Below are 19,107 nucleotides of genomic sequence, written 5' to 3'. Positions count from 1 at the left end.
ATTTGCTGGTTTTCCCACATCCTTAGTCTTTCCAGTCCACAAAACTGCACCATTTGCTTCCCTTAGCAATTCAGTGATACACGCATATGGCTCTGATACCTTGGAGTGCAATTAATTATCTGTAACAATAGTTCTCCTGCTTTTATATCATGAATAGACTTGCATGCTTGAGTTATTACTGGTCATTAGGCTCTGGATCCTCTGGAATAGGTTTGTAAAATCATCAGTATATGCAAACACTTTTAACTTGGCAACTTGTGCAGCCTGTCCACTTCATTGTGTGAACGTAACTTTAGCCAGTAGGGTGGAGAGGCTTGGAGCTCCAATTCCCCACAGGCAGATTTGTGTAGCTAACCAGGTGCATAAAGGAAGACCGCCTAGAAAAAGCAGGAATGAGGGTTGCACATAAATATATGCATAGACCCCCAGGATATTGAGGTTTAGTTTCCAGAATTTTGCAGCCTCAAATCACAAAATTTTCAGCCTTGAAAAGGAAAACGTGCGGTACTTTTATGACAGGCACAAATTCTGCCTGTCACAAAAAACTGTGCCGGGATGCAGAGCCAGCAAAGCGGCACCATGCCTTGCAGGGAGTGAGGTGAGTAATAGGAAGAGGGATGCTTGATGCCAGTGTGTGTACAGGTTTCAGTTTAAACGCTGCGCTCTCTTCGACACAACCTTTACATCTCGCTTCCTAGCCTGAAAGCCCCCAGGGCGAAATCCATAGCACAGGAGGGCACTGTTGGTCTAGTCCTCCCCCACCCTCCCTGCCAGGGGACATGGAGGTCGATTCCACAAAATGGCTGGGGTAGCAGAAGTGACATCACATGCTCTTGGACCTTAATGAAATCACTCTTTGACCTTTGACCCTTAAGTTTCATAGGAGGTAACCATGCTGACATCACAATCAGTTAAAGGATAAACTTTCATTGCATAATTCATATAAAAATACAACACAGACATATGTCCATTTTAGGGTCAATCCATATTAGAGTGCTGACATGATTTTGAATATTCTGGGACACAATAATACCCCTGAATTGTAGCAAGTTATTGAAACAAGTGAGCCAGATCTCTTCTAAGAGGGCTTGAGGAGTCCTGGCCAGCAGGAAATATTGAAAAAATTAGATCAATGCTGCATTTAAAAACCATCATTTTCACATACATTTGTGAAAAAGCCATGTGCTCTGGAAGGACACTCCCTAAATATTCAAGTCCTTTCTTAGTATATCTAGCCAAATACATCTTGACACTCCCCAGAAATAGACCCCATAGTTCCAAAACGTTGTAGGAGTGCTCAAAAATGCCAAAAATGACCTCCATTTTGCCAGGGCCACCATTTTGCCATGGGTGCCATTTGTAGGTCAAAAATGACATATAATATACCGGAGCCAGAATTTTGCCATTAATGCTGTCCAAATACCAAGGGCAACCTTGATGTCAAAAATGACCTGAGTGTGCCAGACAAGCATTTTGTCACAGCCGCCCCATCTAATAGGCCATTGTGGGCCTCCCTCATTACACTAATTACTTTCAGTGTGCTGATGCAAGCATTATGTTATGGGTGCCTGATGCCAAGAATTTTCTCAAGTATGCCAGCTCCAGCATTTTTCCACGAGTGCCCTGTATGCCAAGAATTACCTCTAGTATGCCAGTATCAGTATCAGTATTTTACCATTATCCCAATAACTGCCTGGAGTGCTAATTACCACAAATATGCCATTATCAGTGTTTACCTTTATGGCAAGAATTATATTCAATCTGCCCACATTTTGTCACAGGTGCCTGTCATGCTAAGCATTGCCTGCGTAAATATTTTGCCATCAGTGCCTCCATAAGCCAGGAATTTCCTTCACTATTCCAGGTCAAGTGGCAGACCCACAAGCATAATACTGCTTTCTTACTCATGCTCACTCATGCTCACTCAACATCACCACTAGGGCGGGTGACTTTTTTTTATCAAAAACGAGTGCTGTTCAAACTGCTGTGTCCAACACCCTTCTCAAGCCCACAGCCCCTGAGGAAGTGTCCATCATGAAACGCGTTGGGCAGGATCACTATGATGTCGAGGCACTCTGGCCGCTTGTGATGCCTCCTTTTCATTAAAGAAGCGGCGATTGAAACTCACCTGTGTGGGCTCCTCACTGCAGGCAACTTGGTTGTTGGATATATATATATATATATATATCAAACACCAATCCTTCTCGTCAAAGAAACAGATTGCGCCGAGCCCAAAATCCAGTTCAAACGTGGTTTATTTCTTTAGTATATGACAAACAAACTCCTGATGCATTTCGGAACAGCCTGAGCGTCTTTCTGGATTCTATGGGGATCTATCTGAATGTCATTCGAAGCAGGCGGAGCGTGTGGAAGCAGGATGAGGATATGGCGTTGATCTGTAGGGTCTTTGTGAGTGAGGAGTCCAGTATAATGCCAAGGTTACATGCGTAGTCCGTGGGAGTGGGAGGGTTTACCAGTGCGGAGGGCCTCCAGGAGTCATCACAGGCTGATGGGGTGGGTTCCAAAATGATTACTTCGGTCTTGTCCGAGTTGAGCTTGAGTCAGCTGTCTTTCATTTAGGTGGCAACAGCCTTCATTCCTGAAAGTTGATCTTGCCAGCTGTGGGTTTATTGGTGAGGGAGAGGATCAGCTTAGTGTCGTCGGCGTAGAAGACAACGTTGAGTCTGAGGCTTTTGATGATGGGCGTGAGTGGGGCCATGTAGACGTTGAAGAGGGTGGGGCTCAGGTTGAAGCCCTCGGGCACCCCACATCTTATCTCTGTAGGTTCTGAGAGAAATGGAGGTAGTCTAACTCGTTGTGTTCGGCCAGTGAGGAAGGAGTGGATTCTGTCCAGGGCCTTGTCGTGGATGCCGGTGTCATGGAGTCTCATGATTAGGGTGACAGTCTCGAAGGCGGCCAAGAAGTCCAGTAGGATGAGGGCTGCAGTGTCGCCATGGTCAAGGAGGGAATTGAAATCATCGGTGGCAGACGAGGAGTGCAGTCTTGGTGCTTGGTTGCTTCAGATGCCGGATTGAGAGATGTCCAGGACGTGGTTCTCTTCAATGAACTTGGGGAGTTGGGCGTTGATGGCCTTCTCGATGACCTTGGCTGGGAAGGGGAGGAGGGAGATGAGTCTGACGTTCTTGAGGTCTGTCGGATCGGCAGATGACTTCTTCAGCAGCTGGTTGATGTCGGCATATTTCCAGTTGTCGGAGCAGTTGATGGTGCAGTGAAGCTGTGAGGCAATGGAGGTGCCTGCTCTAAAGAAGATGTGATATTGGCAGGGGTCCAATGGGGCTCTGAGTGGGTGCTCTTCATCGTCTTGAGTGTATCATCTCTGGTGAGTGGGGTCCAGTTGAGCATGATCTGTTGAGGTGTGGTGTGGTTGCGTGCAGTGGTAACGGGTGATCTGGTATGGTATTGGGTGTCGAAGCTGTCATAGATTTGCCTTATCTTCTGGTGGAAGAAGGTGCCGAGTTTGTTGCAGTGTTCTTGAGAGGGTGGGACATCTGTGGTCTAGCTGTTTGGCCTGGCAAACTCCTTGAAAATGGTAAAGAGTTCTTTGCTGTTGTGTGCGTTGGCATTGATTCTGTATTGGAGGGCTGTTTTCTTTGTGGCTTTGAGGAGGAGGTGGTCTACATTGAAGGCAGTTTTGAAAGTAGCGTGGGTTTCCGGGGTTTCAGTGTTCCTCCATCTCTTCTCGAGTTGTCTGCAGGTGCGTCTGGACTTGTGTAGGGGGGAGTGAACCAGCGGGCTTTCGTGGAGTGTTGCTTGCCTGATGTCTTCTTGAGGGGTGCCAGAGTGTTGACGCAGTTGAAAATCCATCGGTGGAGGTTGCATGCTGAGGTGTTGGCGTATGTTGATGTCGGCGGTGTGGTAGTGCTGGGGAAGGCAATGAGATGTTCTTTGTGGCCGTGCTCCAGCTATGACGGGGGGTGGTGAGGGCGCTGGTGTACGATGGGAGTGGTGAAGGTGAAGTGCAAGCAGTGATGGTTGGTCCAAAGGAGTTCAGTGCTGTGGCTGTAGGTGATGTTTTCGCTGGTGGGGAAGACAGGGCAGAGCGAGTGTCTGGCTGCATGGGTCCGATGTTGGCGAGGTTCTCCAGAAGGGATGCAGTGTTATGGTCCACTGGGATTGTACAGGTGGAAGTTGAGGTTACCAAGTGGGATGTAATTGGTGGATGCGAGAGCCTGGGGTGCGATGAGGTCTACGATGGGGTCAGTGAAGGGTGGGGGGATGGAGCCGGGAGGCCTATACACGAGGGTGCAGCAGAGGGTGGTGATGGGGTTGGTCTGGATCTGGAAATGGAGGTCTTCCATGGTTGTAGTTGGGTCGTTTGAGTGAGTGGTCATGTGGAGGGTGTTCTTGTAGACGATGGTGATGCCTCCACCTGGTCGGTAGGCGTGGTCTTTGCGGGTGATTTTGTAGCCATTGGGGATGGGGATAGCGATGTCTGGTCCAGAGCTGGGGTTGGTCGAGGTTTCTATGAAGAAGGCGATGTCAAGAGAGGTGGCTTCTAGGAGGTTCCCAATTTCTGTGGCGTGATTGTGGAGGGAGCGAGCGTTGAGGATGCAGTTGAGCCGGTCAGGTGCGCTGTTGGTCAGTTGGGAGGTGAGAGGAGCTAGCGTTGTGGGGTGGAAAAGAGTATAGCTGCAGTTCCAGCAGGAGAATGGTCCTTGGGTGTCCTTCGACGAGGCATGGTGGCAGGCGGTGTGGCGTCCTGTGTTGGGGGCGAGGAGGACGCTGGCATCATAGTGGTGAAGGGTCTGTGACCCAGGGCTTGTGGCGCTGGTTCCGGTCTGAACAGAAACCGGTCCTTGGATGCTTGAATCTGGTCTGGGAAAGACATGGCTTGGTAGTTCGGACTGGACTGTTCCCATGAGGCACAGGGTCAGAGCTGATTTGCATATAGCCAGTGCCTAACCCAGGGTTGTGTGGAGTGCAAACAAACGATGGATTTAGGCCCAGATCCTTGTACTGGGGTGAATGTATGACATTGTTCTACATTTTGTCCATCAACTGTGTTTTTTGCAATTTTCACTGTCCAGGCACCACAATAAAATCAAATGAAACACATTTCAGTTCCCTATTCCCTGCCCCAACTCTCATGATCTGTTATTGTATAATATGCTCCTTTGAAAATGTAATTCAACTCCTATTTTGATGCAACCATAGTAAGGTGACCAAAATGCAACAACCCCTTTGTGTACATGCAAATTACCTGAAAACTTTAACCTCCACTAAACGCAAAAGAAACACAGTGAATGATCTGTGAGTGGCTGAAAAGTTTCAGCGCTCTGTCCATCCCCTCCTTGTGTTTGCTTTGTTCGCCCTAAGTTGGCAGGGTATGCCCAGACGGGGGTCCCTTGCTCACTGTGCCACTGGATTCAAGCTAGCCTGGCTGATGAAGGGTGTTACTCAGAAACCAGTCCCAGGATGCTTGTTTCCAGTACGGGGACCTGGCTTGGCAGTTCGGGCTGGACTGTTCCCATGAGGCACAGGGTCAAGAATGATTTGCATATAGCTGGGTCTGAACTGAGGTGGCGAATTGAGCTACAGAATATTGATGGATTCAACCCAGATCTGTGACTGGGGGTGAGTGTCTGAAAAGTTTCAGCGCTCCGTCCATCATCTCCTTGGGTTTGCTTTGTTTGCTCTACGTTGGCAGGGTATGCCCAGACGTGGGTCCCTTGCTCACTTTGCCACTGGATTCAAGCTAGCCTGGCTGATGTAGGGTGTTACCCAGAAACCGGTCCCAGGAGGCTTGTTTCCAGGTCACTGAAGACCTGGCTTGACAGTTCGGGCTAGACTGTTCCCATGAGGCACAGGGGCAAGACTGATTTGCATATAGCTGGATCTAAACTGAGGTGGCGAATTGAGCTAAATAATGATGATGGATCCAACCCAGATCTGTGACTGGAGGTGAGTGTCTGAAAAGTTTCAGCGCTCTGTCCATCATCTCCTTGTGTTTGCCAATACTGCAGAACCTGCCGGATGCATGTGAACATGAAGCCCAGGAGCCTTGGATTTTTTAACTTTTCTCATCTCCCGAGACTGGATGTGTTAGGCCAGGCACATATGTCTATCTGAGGAGCGCAAGGCTTTCATCTCTGTTACTGCTATTGTACCGGAAGGACCAGTATCTTCCTGGATGGTCAGAAGATGGTCTTCCCGCAGCTGAATGTTAGGCCAAAGGAACTGATCACTTGCATTGTGGTCTGTACTGTTTCAGAAACCTATGCTGAGGAGTCACTCATTAAATCAGGGATATACAGCTATTCCCCAGTGTGTCAAGTTGGTTTCTACTGCAGTGATGCAGATTGAGAAGAGGCTAAGGGATGATGCCCACAATGGACAATGGTGGTTGTCCACTATGAAGTGCTGATTCTACCTGCGCAGCAGTTGAATTAAAATGTGAAAGTCTAGGCTGATGGATGTCCCAAAATCACCCATGTTATCAAGGGCTATATCACTGGCAGGGTGATCATCTTGAAGTGTTGCTTTCTAGGTAGGTTCTGGAGGTCCCCCTTATAGGACGCCATTCACCTGATTTATTTCCGATCAGGCTTAAAGCCTTTATAGCTTAGCTTTCTGGGTATGTTCTCTACCACCTTTAACATTAGATACCTTTGCATCGCCTTATGAGCTGACATCGGTTGGTGTAGTTCTTTCTTCTGTGGTCTGAGTGGAGGTTTTTTCCTACACTCCTGTGTGTGTTTGAAACAGGTGGCGAGAAGCATCAATTTCTATGTAGTTATGTCCTGGCAATCCAGTAGATGGCTTTGAACCCTACTTTTCACTCTCAGTATCAATCAAAAGGCAGAAATAGGAGAAGAGGTTCGCTTGGTAAAGCCTTTTTTTGTGGAAAGATGCTGCCCATTTCTATCTTTGACTTGATCTGACTCCTTGACCTCTTTGGGGCCTTTGTCATTGTGACTGACTAGGTCTGGTTCATACTGTATGTCAATTCCTTGGCAGTGGTGTAAAGAAAAATATGTTGGTGAGCAAAGCACCAGCTGTGTGTGTGAATGTGGGTGCAGGACTTTGGAAGTTTGAAAATGTACATTCCCCTTGTGGACTCTAGATAGTACAGTTCTTTTGTGGGTTCTGAATAGTAAATCTACATAAGGTTGGTTTGGGTGTAAATCGCTTGTAAGCTGCAGATGTTATCAAACAAAGAACGCACCACCCTCAGGAGTTAGATATGTTGACATCTCTATGAAGTTTAAGGTGCAGTCTCCAGAGACTACGCATGGCATCTTTCCTTACGATCTTCAACAGATGTGTGCCTTTGGGGCTGGACATTGAACAATTGTTTGAAAAACTGAGGCCCTTATTTATGAGGGCTTGCAAATCCGTTGCGTCACTTTTTGGGGCACTGCGGCAGCTTAAACAATGCGCCACTCTGTGCCCTATTTACAAAGTGACCCGTATAGGCAGATGCGTCACTTTGTAAATCCCTATGCTACATTATACCTGCATCAGGTACAATGTTTGCCGGGTGGGCGTTCCCACGTAAAAAAGCCTCATAGAAATGGTGCAGTGAAATCTATGAGATTTCACTGTGCACTCCTAAGACTTTACTGCATCACAATCCTTGCTCCTGCTTCAAGCAGGCATAAGGAGTGACACAGGGCCTTTTACATGAGAATCGCCCCATGTGTATTGACGCATTGTTGGAGTTGCATCAGTTTACTGACACACTGCCGATATGCATCATTACTGCGCCACCAGATACGTCAGGATTCCTGATGTATCTGTGCAATCCTTGTAACATGGAGTGCTATAATGTAAATATGGCACATCCATGGTGACACAAGGATGGCGCAATGAGAAGTGTTGCATCACTGTTTTTCACCAGCGTTGCGACTTTTTTCATAAATGAGGCCCTGAGGGACCAATTACTTGTGGATTTACAAGGGCTAACTTCATTGGGAATTGGTAACAGTGTAGTTTATAGTGGGTTCTGGTTGTTGCAATCTGTTGGCGTTTGCTGAATGTTCTTTTCTTTGAGAGAACCAGGGGCATATTACCAACAACTAGCGATAATTATCGCTATGTTGGCTTAGCGGCAATATTTTTATCGCCGAGCTGCGGCGATTTTTATCGCTTAGGAACCTTGCTATTATCAAGGTTTATCTCCTAAGCGATAAAAATCGGCCGAAATGCATGAATATCGCTGAAAAGTCAGCGATATTCATGCATTACCGAGCTAATGCTCTTAGCCATGTTATCCACCTACCATTGGATAACATTGCTAAGAACTGCTCAGGGGCAGGTGTTAGCTTTTGGAGATATTCGCGCTTAGCGCAAATATCTCCAAAAGTTGGTAATAGGAAATAGCGATGTTAGCGACTGTTTCCAGTCGCTAACCTCTTGGCACGCCCACTTTGCATGTCATTAGTGATAAATTTCACTGACATGCAAAGCGGGGCCCAAGATGGTCGCTATCTCCTACTAGCTGTCGCTAACTGGTGTTAGCAACAGCTAGGTAATAGGGAGATAATTTTATCTCTGCTTTCTTGGCTTTTAAAGCCAAAAAAGCGGAGATAAACCCCCTTGATAATATGCCCCAAGGATAGGTATTCCACTGGAAAGAGCGTGCCAGCAATCTCATAGGAAACTGTGAGGAAGGAGAAATCCATCTGGGTTTGGGGTGTGTGCTAGACTGTCATTCATCATCAACACTCGGGGCATATTTACAATGAACGTGGCTAAAAACGGCATTAAGCCAGGAAGGCTAACGCTGCGCACAGACAGTTTCCAAATGCAGGGATGTACCATATTTACAGTAATACGGCCAGCCCTGCCTTTCCTTTAGCACTGGCGCTAAATGTAGCTGCCTAGCACCAATACAGGCAATCTTGCATCATTTTACAAGAGTGTCTGCATTGCAGGGAAAGATTGTTTATGTGCAGGAAGGTGTCCCTACCTGCACATAAATAATCATTAATGGTGTTTTGTAACTTGTATGAGTGCTGCAGGATGCAGCGCACATAGAACGTGCAACTCATTATTTCTTTTAATGATTGTTTATGTTCAGGAAGGGACACCTTCTTGCACATAAACAATCAATAGCGTTTTGCTGTTTCTACAGCAAAAACTAGGAGAAATAAAGCATTTCTCCTTATTTCGCCATGTTAAGGCCAGACTTTCCCTGGTCTTAACTCTGGTGATGCCCCATATTTATGCCACCCTTGTAAATATGGGGCAGCATCAAAATCAGTGGCTGTTGTGGTGGAACGCCCACTGCAACACCCATTGCCTGCCCCTTTCAGCCAAGTGTAGCATGAAAGGGAGCCTTATTGACAAGGCAGCGTTAAACCACGTTAAGTGGCTTAACGCCGCTTTGTGAATACGGCAAAGCCCCTATCGCTAAGGAACGTCTGAAAAAGTGACGTTCTTGTAGCGATAGGGGCTTTTAAATATGCCCCCAGGTTTTGTGCAGTCCTCTGAGAGCAAGATTGGATACCATCCTTGAAGAGAAGTTCGGGTGCAAGGGTTGTATGTGATTCCTTGTGAGCAGGGCTGAGTGACAACCCTTTGGAGATGATAAAGATGTAAACCTCTCGTAGTTTGGGAAGCTTGATATATTTTCGGGAGGTGAGGGCCAGTGGGGAAAAATAAAGGAAGACAACTGAAAGAAATGTATAGTCCTTTACCTTTTTTCATATGCTTCTTTCCTCCTTGCAATATCGGCCTCCATCTTGTCTATGGACGGGAGCTTGTTTAACCCTACAAGAGAAGAGAGTAGGTACGATATTACAGTTACCATCCATTCGGATATGCAGACCTCGAGGCGGGGAATTAATACCCTCTCCAACAAATACATGCACAGCAGTATCAGGACATGCTTGGGTGGGTATTTACTCTCAAATATTAACATACTTCGAATGTTGTGTTATGGCCAAAAGCTCGCTTGACAAAGCAATGGACAAAGGCTGACACTTCATAAACCAAGTGGGTGGGTCAATAAACGTGAAACACAAAATCCTCTCAAGCTTATCAGTCTTTCGTTGTGTCACACCAGTGGCTATGTCCATATTATTTGTACATCAAGTACATCACTCGGGTCTACACTATTGTAATTCTGGGAAGCAGCAAACTAAGCAAAAATTACATTGTATTAAATGTTTGCACACCTTATACACAATTCGTCATTTACAAACAAAATAGAGAAGAATGGGTAAAAACTAAAAGTAGTCTTTTACATCATAACTACAGACTCGTGTGTACCTCCAGTGTGATGACTATGAAAAACATAAATCCATACAGTACCGGATTAAACACTCCTGAGGCCCTTGGGCAGTTGAATTTCGGGCCCCCACTCGCACATTATCTCCTAATACCTAAAACATCAGAATTTGTTTTACAAACTGACAGCTGCCAGAAGATGAGCTTTTAAGAGACAAACTGTTATGTGAATCTGATGTCTCTGGCTTATGTACTTTAAGTTGTTAATGGGTACATAATACAGTATTTTCTCTATGGAGTCTTTAATATAATGTTTTTGTTTCTTTGACTTGATTAATTTTTTTCTGTCTTTTGGAAACAATATTTAAGAAAGTGTAATTGTAATTTCCTTTCAAAATCAAATCAATATTATTTTGATCCTTTGTCGTGGTGCCCCTAAAAGCAGTGGGGACTATAGGCCGCTGCCTACTGTGCCTATTTGGTAATCCGGAACTGTTCCATACATATTTGCACTATTTAGTAATTTTTCAAAGCAACAGTCCCATAAATAGGCTCTTTCAAATAAAAATGTAAGTCTCTGTCCTACATGGTTATGAGAGGCCTTTAGAAATTTGGAGACAGGAGCAGGCAATCCCTTCTACAATCCTTCTTGCTGCTTCTTGTCTAATACTATTCCACTTGGTGGTTATACGTACACTGGATTCAAGATAGCCTGGCTGATGAGGATTATGAATCCGAAACCGGTCCCAGGATGCTTGTTTCCGGTCCATGGAAGACATGGCTTGGCAGTTCGGGCTGGACTGTTCCCAGGAGGCACAGGGTCAGACTGATTTGCATATAGCCATGTCTGAAATGGGGTGCCTGAGTGGGCTAAAGAATGGTGATGGATTAAACCCAGATCAGTTGACTGGGGGTGAGTGTTTGATTTGCTCAAATGCTCCGTCCATCATCTCCTTTTGTATCGCTTTGTTCGCCCTAAGTGTGGCAGGGTATGCTCAGACGTGAGTCCCTTGCTCACTTGGCCACTGGATTCAAGATAGCCTGGCTGATGAGGATTATGAATCCGAAACCGGTCCCAGGATGCTTGTTTCCGGTCCATGGAAGACATGGCTTGGCAGTTCGGGCTGGACTGTTCCCAGGAGGCACAGGGTCAGACTGATTTGCATATAGCCATGTCTGAAATGGGGTGGCTGAGTGGGCTAAAGAATGGTGATGGATTAAACCCAGATCAGTTGACTGGGGATGAGTGTTTGATTGGCTCAAACGCTCCGTCCATCATCTCCTTTTGTATCGCTTTGTTCGCCCTAAGTGTGGCAGGGTATGCTCAGACGTGAGTCCCTTGCTCACTTGGCCACTGGATTCAAGATAGCCTGGCTGATGAGGATTATGAATCCGAAACCGGTCCCAGGATGCTTGTTTCCGGTGCATGGAAGACATGGCTTGGCAGTTCGGGCTGGACTGTTCCCAGGAGGCACAGGGTCAGACTGATTTGCATATAGCCATGTCTGAAATAGGGTGGCTGAGTGGGCTAAAGAATGGTGATGGATTAAACCCAGATCAGTTGACTTGGGGTGAGTGTTTGATTTGCTCAAACGCTCCGTCCATCATCCCCTTTTGTATCGGTTATACGAATCCACCAGCAATTTCGAGGGCTTTTGACCCTTATATCTCCTGGTGAATCGTGGATTCCTCATGACATAGACCTGTGTTGCATTATCAAACATTGTGGCATAGTTAGAGCTTCATCTGATATGTTCTTACAATTGATCAATTTGTGACATCACCATCAGTATCAGTATGGTTTTCAGTGAGAGTTTGACAGAGCCTCTAAGAGTTATGCAGTCCCCATACATCTAAACCTGAAAAAGGTAAGTCTAAGGGTCTCTGAAGGGTCCATCCTATCACCCATCTTATTCAGCTTATATATTGAATCTTTAAGATAAGTTCTAAAAAACTCTGGCATCTGACTTCATCAAAACGCAGATATGCACTTTTATTTAAAACTCTAATCCATAGAGGGCATCCTTGATCTCAATAGAGGCATTGGAAAGGTTCGCTCACGGGCGTCTGAGAACTCCTTAAAGTTCAATCCAGCTCAATCCACAGAATTGGAATTCTTACCATTACCGTGCAAGTCTAACAAAGTATTGGCCCAGCCTTAACGATAGCATTGGCCGAAAACGGTTGCCCATCCACCCCATAAACAACTGTAAAATCACTGGGCTTCCTCACTGATAGCACACTGCCACTGGAACCTCTCTCATTTCTATCTAACTCAGTTAAAAGGATCAAAAGTCTGCTCCCAAACGATCAACTCAAGTTGGCCACTCATGTGCTCATAATCTCCAGGTTAGATGCAGCCAGTGCCATTTTATCTGGCCACCAGTAACAATCCTAGACTGTTACAGCGGTCCTACACTCCACAGCTCAACTGATCGAACAGAAAAGAAAACTTGATCACATTTCTTCTGCTGCCACTGAATTAAGATTCAAATTTATAATATACTCTCATGTTTAAAGCTATTTATATAGGCAGACCAAGTAATCTATAGCATTTGTTACAATATCTGGCGGTCCAGAATCTCGCAAAGCAAGGACTACAGTTATGAAATGAGGTGCGGGGAAAAACAGTGATGCATCACTTTTCAAAGAGCCCTCCTCGCAACACCATGGCAGCCAAAACCTTGAAAGCAGGGACAGTGCCTGGTGCCCGGAAGCCTCGCTGAGCCTACGTCTGTGACCCAGAGTGGGAGGCAGAGGAGCCGTGGAGTTGCTAGGCCCTGGCAGTAGACATTGATGCATCAGCGATCGCCTTTACCTGGTGGTGAAGTCTGGCAGGTCGCATGGAGACACGTCGCTGACCTGTGTGAGAAGATCACCTGGCGCCCATTGGAGGTGTGAATGGTAGAGACGCTCCTGCACACCAATGTAGGGAGGTCTGCATCGCATACCATGCACCATCACTACACCTGGGTGCACGGAGGAGATTGCCAACGGTGGGCTGTGCCTCTCTGCATCACAAGCTGGAGGATGTTGCACTGGCCGGACGCTGTGGAGGGTGAGGCCCTTGAGCTGCACCAAACTTCTGTGGTGAGAGCACTGCAACTTCACACTTAAGGAGGCCTTGTAGGATCACCTGTTGGATCATCAGGAGGTTCTCCAGCGGACTTGGTGGCGACTGCTGTACCCAGGCTTGTGAAATCCTACCTGGCTGATGCTCCTGCTGACTGAGTCACAGATTTGGAGAGAGTGCAGTATATTAAGCCCCGGTTTCAATGTCTAGGTGAGGAGAAGGTGGGACATGTTGCAGAAGAGCGCCTGTGGGTGACGCACACTGTGCCCTAAGCAATCCCTTAGCTATGGCTTACCTGCATTGCCATGGGCACTGTACAAGACTGGTGGGGAACTCCACTAACTGGCTGAAGTCGCTGAGATCGGCCATTGGTGGCAGTGGGGGTCAGGGACATAGGGCCGGTTCTTGCCCAGGCCCTTGGATATACGGCTTGATCCGCCGTTACTCGATTGGGAACTGGGAAACACGGAATCTGGTCACCACGGTTAGATCAGAAGAGGCAACCGGGTGGTGCTGCCTTTCCTAGCCCCCTGTTAGTTTGCTTTTGGGTGTATGGGGAACTAATTCTTAGTGAACTTACTCCTCTCACAGCCCTGTGCTGTCTGGTTGCTGCTGCTGCTGTCCCCTACCTCTGCTGCTGGTTCCTCTGACCCGGAGGTCAGGTGTCCTGCCTGCGCCTCACCCCTGGTGGACCAGTGGTAGAGCGTTACTGCTCTGCAGCTTGAATGCCCTCTGCCCCTCTTTTCTGCTGTTCCTGTTTATCTTTCTGCTCTTCTCCATTGCTTTTCTACCTTTGTCTTTTTTTTATTCTTTGCTTTGTTTGGCTTTGTTCTTTCCTGTGCTTTTTTGCAGTTCCTTTTTCCCTATCCTCTCCCTTGTAACCACTGCGATCCCCACTTCCCCGCTCCTCCACTGTCTTTTCCCTTGCTTACCGCCTTCCAGCTGTCCAGCCTACTTGATGGCAGACCCTGTTCTGCCATGCACAGTGAGCATGCCACTGGTGCACCAAAGGAAAGCCAAAGGCAAGCCCATCTGCGTCCATCCGCCCTTGTACCACGCCCAGCACCAGGGACCCTGCCTCTCGGACACTCCACTGCTGAGAAGCCAGCAAACTCCTCGCCCTGAACCCTGGACGCAATGCCGCCTGCCATCTAGCATCACAGAAGAATACCTTTGCAACCTGCGCCTGCCGAAACTGCAAACACACCTCCTGCCACATCAGCCCACCAGCACCTCTTGCCACCCAGCCGACCAACAGCACACCCAACTGGCTCACCTGCATCCTCCTCAATGTGAGGTCCCTCCACAAATACGCCACAGAAATCTGGGACCTCCTCGACACCAATTCTTCATACATTGCCTTCTTCACGGAAACCTGAACCAACCTCTGCTACGTACCAGACATCATCATCCGAGATGACTGCAAAATCACCTACAAGGACCACCTCGACCATCCAGGAGGAGGCATTGCCATCGCCTACAAAAACATACTCCAACTGACCAAGCACTCTAATGACACAACGGCGACGATGGAACACCTCCACTTCCAGATCCGGACAAACCCCCCCACCACCCTCTGCAACACCCTAGTCTACTGGCACCTGAGCCATAAACCCCCATTTACTGATGCCATTGTAGACCTCATCACACCCCAGGCTCTTCCATCCACCGACTACATCCTACTCAGAGACATCAAGTTCCACCTGGACAACTGCAGTGACCAGAACACCACCCCCCTCCTTGGGGACCTCACCAACATCGGACTAAAACAGCTAGTCACAGCACCAACCCACATAGCTGGGCACACACTCAAGCCCGTCTTCTCCGACAGCAGAAACTTCAACTACAGCCACACCACATAACTCTCCTGGACCGACCATCATTGTATACATCACGCCTTCACCAGGCCCACCGTATGCCACTGCCTTTATCGCCCCCCGTCGCAGCTGGATCAAGGCCACCGAAGAACTTCTCGTCAACTCCCTCAGCACCACCACTCCGCCAATGCTTACAGACCCCAACTCTGCAGAGCGCAACCTCCACCGATGGATCTCCAACTGCGCCTAACTGGCACCACTTAAGAAAAGACCAGGCAAACAACACTCCAAGAAGGCCATCTGGTTCACTCATCTTCTCCACTAGTCCAGACCCACCTGCAGACATCTCGAGAAGAGATTGAGCCACAACAATACCCCTGATACTCTCACAATCTTCAAATCAGCCATCAACGCACACCACACAGAGGAAGAGAAAATACCCGTGATTGATAGATTTTGTGCAGGTAGGTGTCCCTTCCTGCACAACATCAATCAACCCCGCAACACTATGGCGCAAGGGTGCCTATGTTGGTGCAGGACATGCATTGTGCATTAATGTAGGGGAAAAATATACGGGGCTTATTCATGAGCTCCTTCCGACAGTTTACAGCTGCCGGTGCGCCATTTTCTTGATGTACTTGCAGCGTTAATTTTGCACCACGTAGCACCGTATTTACAAAGTGATGCATCTAGGCATATGCGTGACCTTATGAAGCCCTGTGCTACCTTATACCTGCGTCAGGTATGATGTATGCAGGGTGGGCATTCCCACGCAACAAAGCCTCATAGGAGTGGAGCAGTGAAATCCATCAGATTTCACTGCGACAATTCTAGGACGCCACTGTGTCAGAATCTTACGCCTGCCTCATGGCAGGTGTAAGGGTGATGCAGTGCCATAGGGATAGGCTGGCCCCATGTATTGCTGGAGTTGCATCATGCTTGTGACACAACTGCAGAAATGTAGACATATCTGTCATTAATTGCGACATGGAGAGCCGTACAGTGAATACGGCTCATCAATGGTGTTGCAAGAAGGGCCCAGTGAAAAGTGTTGCAACGCTGTTTTGTCGCAGTAATGCAACACTCTCAAGAATCAGGCCCAGGAAAGCACCCTATCTTACTGATAGTGCAGATTACTGACGTTTTGTTTTGTCCGCACGGCACCGCAGCAACATTCCTTGCAGTGCTGTTCAGCACCAAAACCTCTGAAATGAGGCCCCAAGTTGTTGCACCAATTTTAGGACCAGCTATTTTCTGGTCTTAAAATACTGCCTCCAATTGGACTTAGCAGCAGTTTTGGGGGGTTATCGGCAGACAGAAGTTGCATTGTAAATATCACAAAGTGGGGTTAGCGGCCGTTTTTACAAGGGAACGCCCACCTTGCATCTCATTTTCGCTACGTCCCGCTAACTGGAGTGGCAATCTTGAAAATTAACGTTTACACTGGAAAAGTGCCGTTAACTGCAGTTAGCAGCACTTTGTAAATAAGGCGATAAAAAAGGTGCAGTAACGTCAGAAAATTGATGCCACGGCGGCGTTAAGTTCTTGTACATATGCCCCTGTGTTCCAGGCTTGCAACACCTATCATCATACCACCTTATTATAAGAAATCCAAAACAAGGACCTGATTTCTCAGTACTATCTACCAAGTTCTGTAACTTACTATCAGCAAGAATCCAAAGCATCCAGGAGCATTTACATCTTAAAGACAGTTGAAAACATGGTTATTTCCAAGACAACTACACCACCATACATTCCGATAACAGAATCCAGAAAGACAGTCACACCCTTAAGCTCAATCTTCAATTTACAATGTACAGATTGTAAACAACCCAAACAGCAAACTACTTTCGATAGGCAGGTAAGTCGAGGCGGGCTAACCGATGGCTCACTAAGGTATTATATAGTTATGTAATTTCCCAAAATAACATTTCTAGCTAACACTAACACTAACACTAATACCATAATACTCAGCAGTCGACAGCTAACTCTAATTTACACATCTGAATTCCAGTGAGGAGATATGTGATACAAGTGTTGCCCATCACCATTATTGTGCAACCAATAAACCAGCCATCACTAAATCAACTGCCATGGAGTAACTGAAAAGATCTGTCACACTTCGGGTCAATCAGAGGAGTTTAATCTAGTCAACGACTGCATGTTCCTAATATCTACACACTATGGCCGCTTCTTTGCATCTCACAACGACACTCAGATATAGGATGATAGTAACAATTGAAAACCCAGGAGATCGCGCCACTTCTCTCTCCCTCCAAAAATAGCACACTATACACAAATTTCTGATTGTACAATGTAGTGGAGTTACCAGATAAGTAATCTATAAACATAAGAAATGCCATTAAGGGATATGCAGATCTGGTCAAATCTGCTAGCATACTGAAAAACCATAAACTGTGCGTTTGTGTATTTTACACCACATAATTCACCTCCCTGGTATATGCTGTATTCCGAAACATGCATGATAACTGCACCTTTGTTATCATCAAGCACAACATGGAAACATTTTCCACATAGTATCAAAAAACAAAGCCAACACCCTTCCAACCACACAGCACCCTGTATGGTGTAGCTTGCTGCCCATGTACATAAGCGCTCCAGTGTCACGCACAGGAGTAGTAAGTCCTATACAAATGTTGTATTACATTAAAATACAATATTGATCATGTGCTTCACCAAGATTTGTTTTGTTCCTATTAAAATCTTAAATTTTCTTCACACTTCAGAATAACAGAACAAAATGTGATTCATTTGTGCTTTCATAACTGCTGACGTATGGTGAAATATTTGTACTGTTCATTTACAGATTTTAAAATGTATTTTATGCATGACTGTGGCACCTTACAGTCTTTCTTTTCACACTCCTTGTAAATAGGGATATTGAATTATGTGATTTCAGCAGTGTTTTCTGCATAATATATATTTGCTGCATTTACCACATAATCCATCATCTGCTGCATAATCTGCAGCTTTTAACAAAAAAAATGAAATTTCACAGTGTTAACGTGTAAAAAGTAACAAAAAATTAAGTAATACCGTCACAAATTGTGATGCATTAAGCATCAGAATTTGTGTTTTGTTGCCACACAATTTAGTCAACTGTGCCACATAATTTGAGCCTCCCTGCTGCATAATTCCAGTGGCCTTGCTTGTACAGTAGTAACATAGTTAACTTTACAAAATCCTACCACTTTGCAGAAAGAAAAATAAAAGTAAACCGTCTTGCCACATAAAAGAATAAGCAGCAATGTTTCTGAACACATAGCCTGTCTATTAACACGCAGCAAAAGGAACAAGATAAAAAAGGCATTTTTATTGTACATTCACCTTCCGAGCTTCAGCATGTTTCCTTCCAATCATGCTGAATGCATTCGTTTGTGAATGCAGATAATTTGGGTAAACTGAATTTAAACTGAGTTTTTCATAAATATTGTGCCAGATGCCTCTGTCTTTTGGGGGGATCAATCATTAACATGGGCTGGCCAGGCCCACAAATGCCCCCGTGGCTACAGCACCGGGTTGGAGAGAGGAAAGAGATAGATAGATAGATAGAGAGAGAGAGAGAGAGAGATACATATATATATTCACTGATAAAAACACAGGTTTCAGGGACGTTATAGTTAGTTGGACATTTCAGTCATACAAAACCATTGAAATTCCTTCGTTATAGTTAGTTGTACTAACTGTAACTCTTGCGCCCGCAATCCACTGGTGATGATGTAATATATTACATCATTCATGACATGGTCAGTGACATCACTGATGACATCACTGATGACATCTCAAATGACATCACTGATGACAACACTGATGACATCATCTAGTGAATGTGGTTTGGTTTGTTATTTAAATATGTATTACATATATAGCAATCTACATTGAAGAATGAGTGGATATATAAATATCTGGATACAGGATTTAGCAGCAGTGTAATTGATTGTTTACCTGAGTAATTTATAGTGTCTCACTAAATATATTGGATACTGACTGTATGAATATCTG

The 19,107-nt window shown here is 46.0% G+C and overlaps 1 protein-coding gene across 1 annotated transcript in view; it reads right to left on the bottom strand.

Annotated features, from left to right (window-relative positions):
- LOC144754063 (flavin-containing monooxygenase 5-like) overlaps nt 1–19,107 on the bottom strand; it is a 435,529-nt gene that overhangs the window by 6,834 nt on the left and 409,588 nt on the right. Inside the window, exon 8 of the mRNA XM_078641585.1 lies at nt 9,663–9,735. Within this exon, the coding sequence (XP_078497711.1) occupies nt 9,663–9,735 (73 nt within the window). The remainder of the gene's footprint in view (nt 1–9,662; nt 9,736–19,107) is intronic.

This window comes from Lissotriton helveticus, chromosome 1_1 (genome assembly GCF_964261635.1).
Source record: "Lissotriton helveticus chromosome 1_1, aLisHel1.1, whole genome shotgun sequence".
Classification (NCBI taxonomy): Eukaryota; Metazoa; Chordata; class Amphibia; order Caudata; family Salamandridae; genus Lissotriton; species Lissotriton helveticus.
The sequence above is the reverse complement of the archived record's forward strand: the minus strand, read 5'-3'. Positions and strand labels throughout refer to the sequence as shown.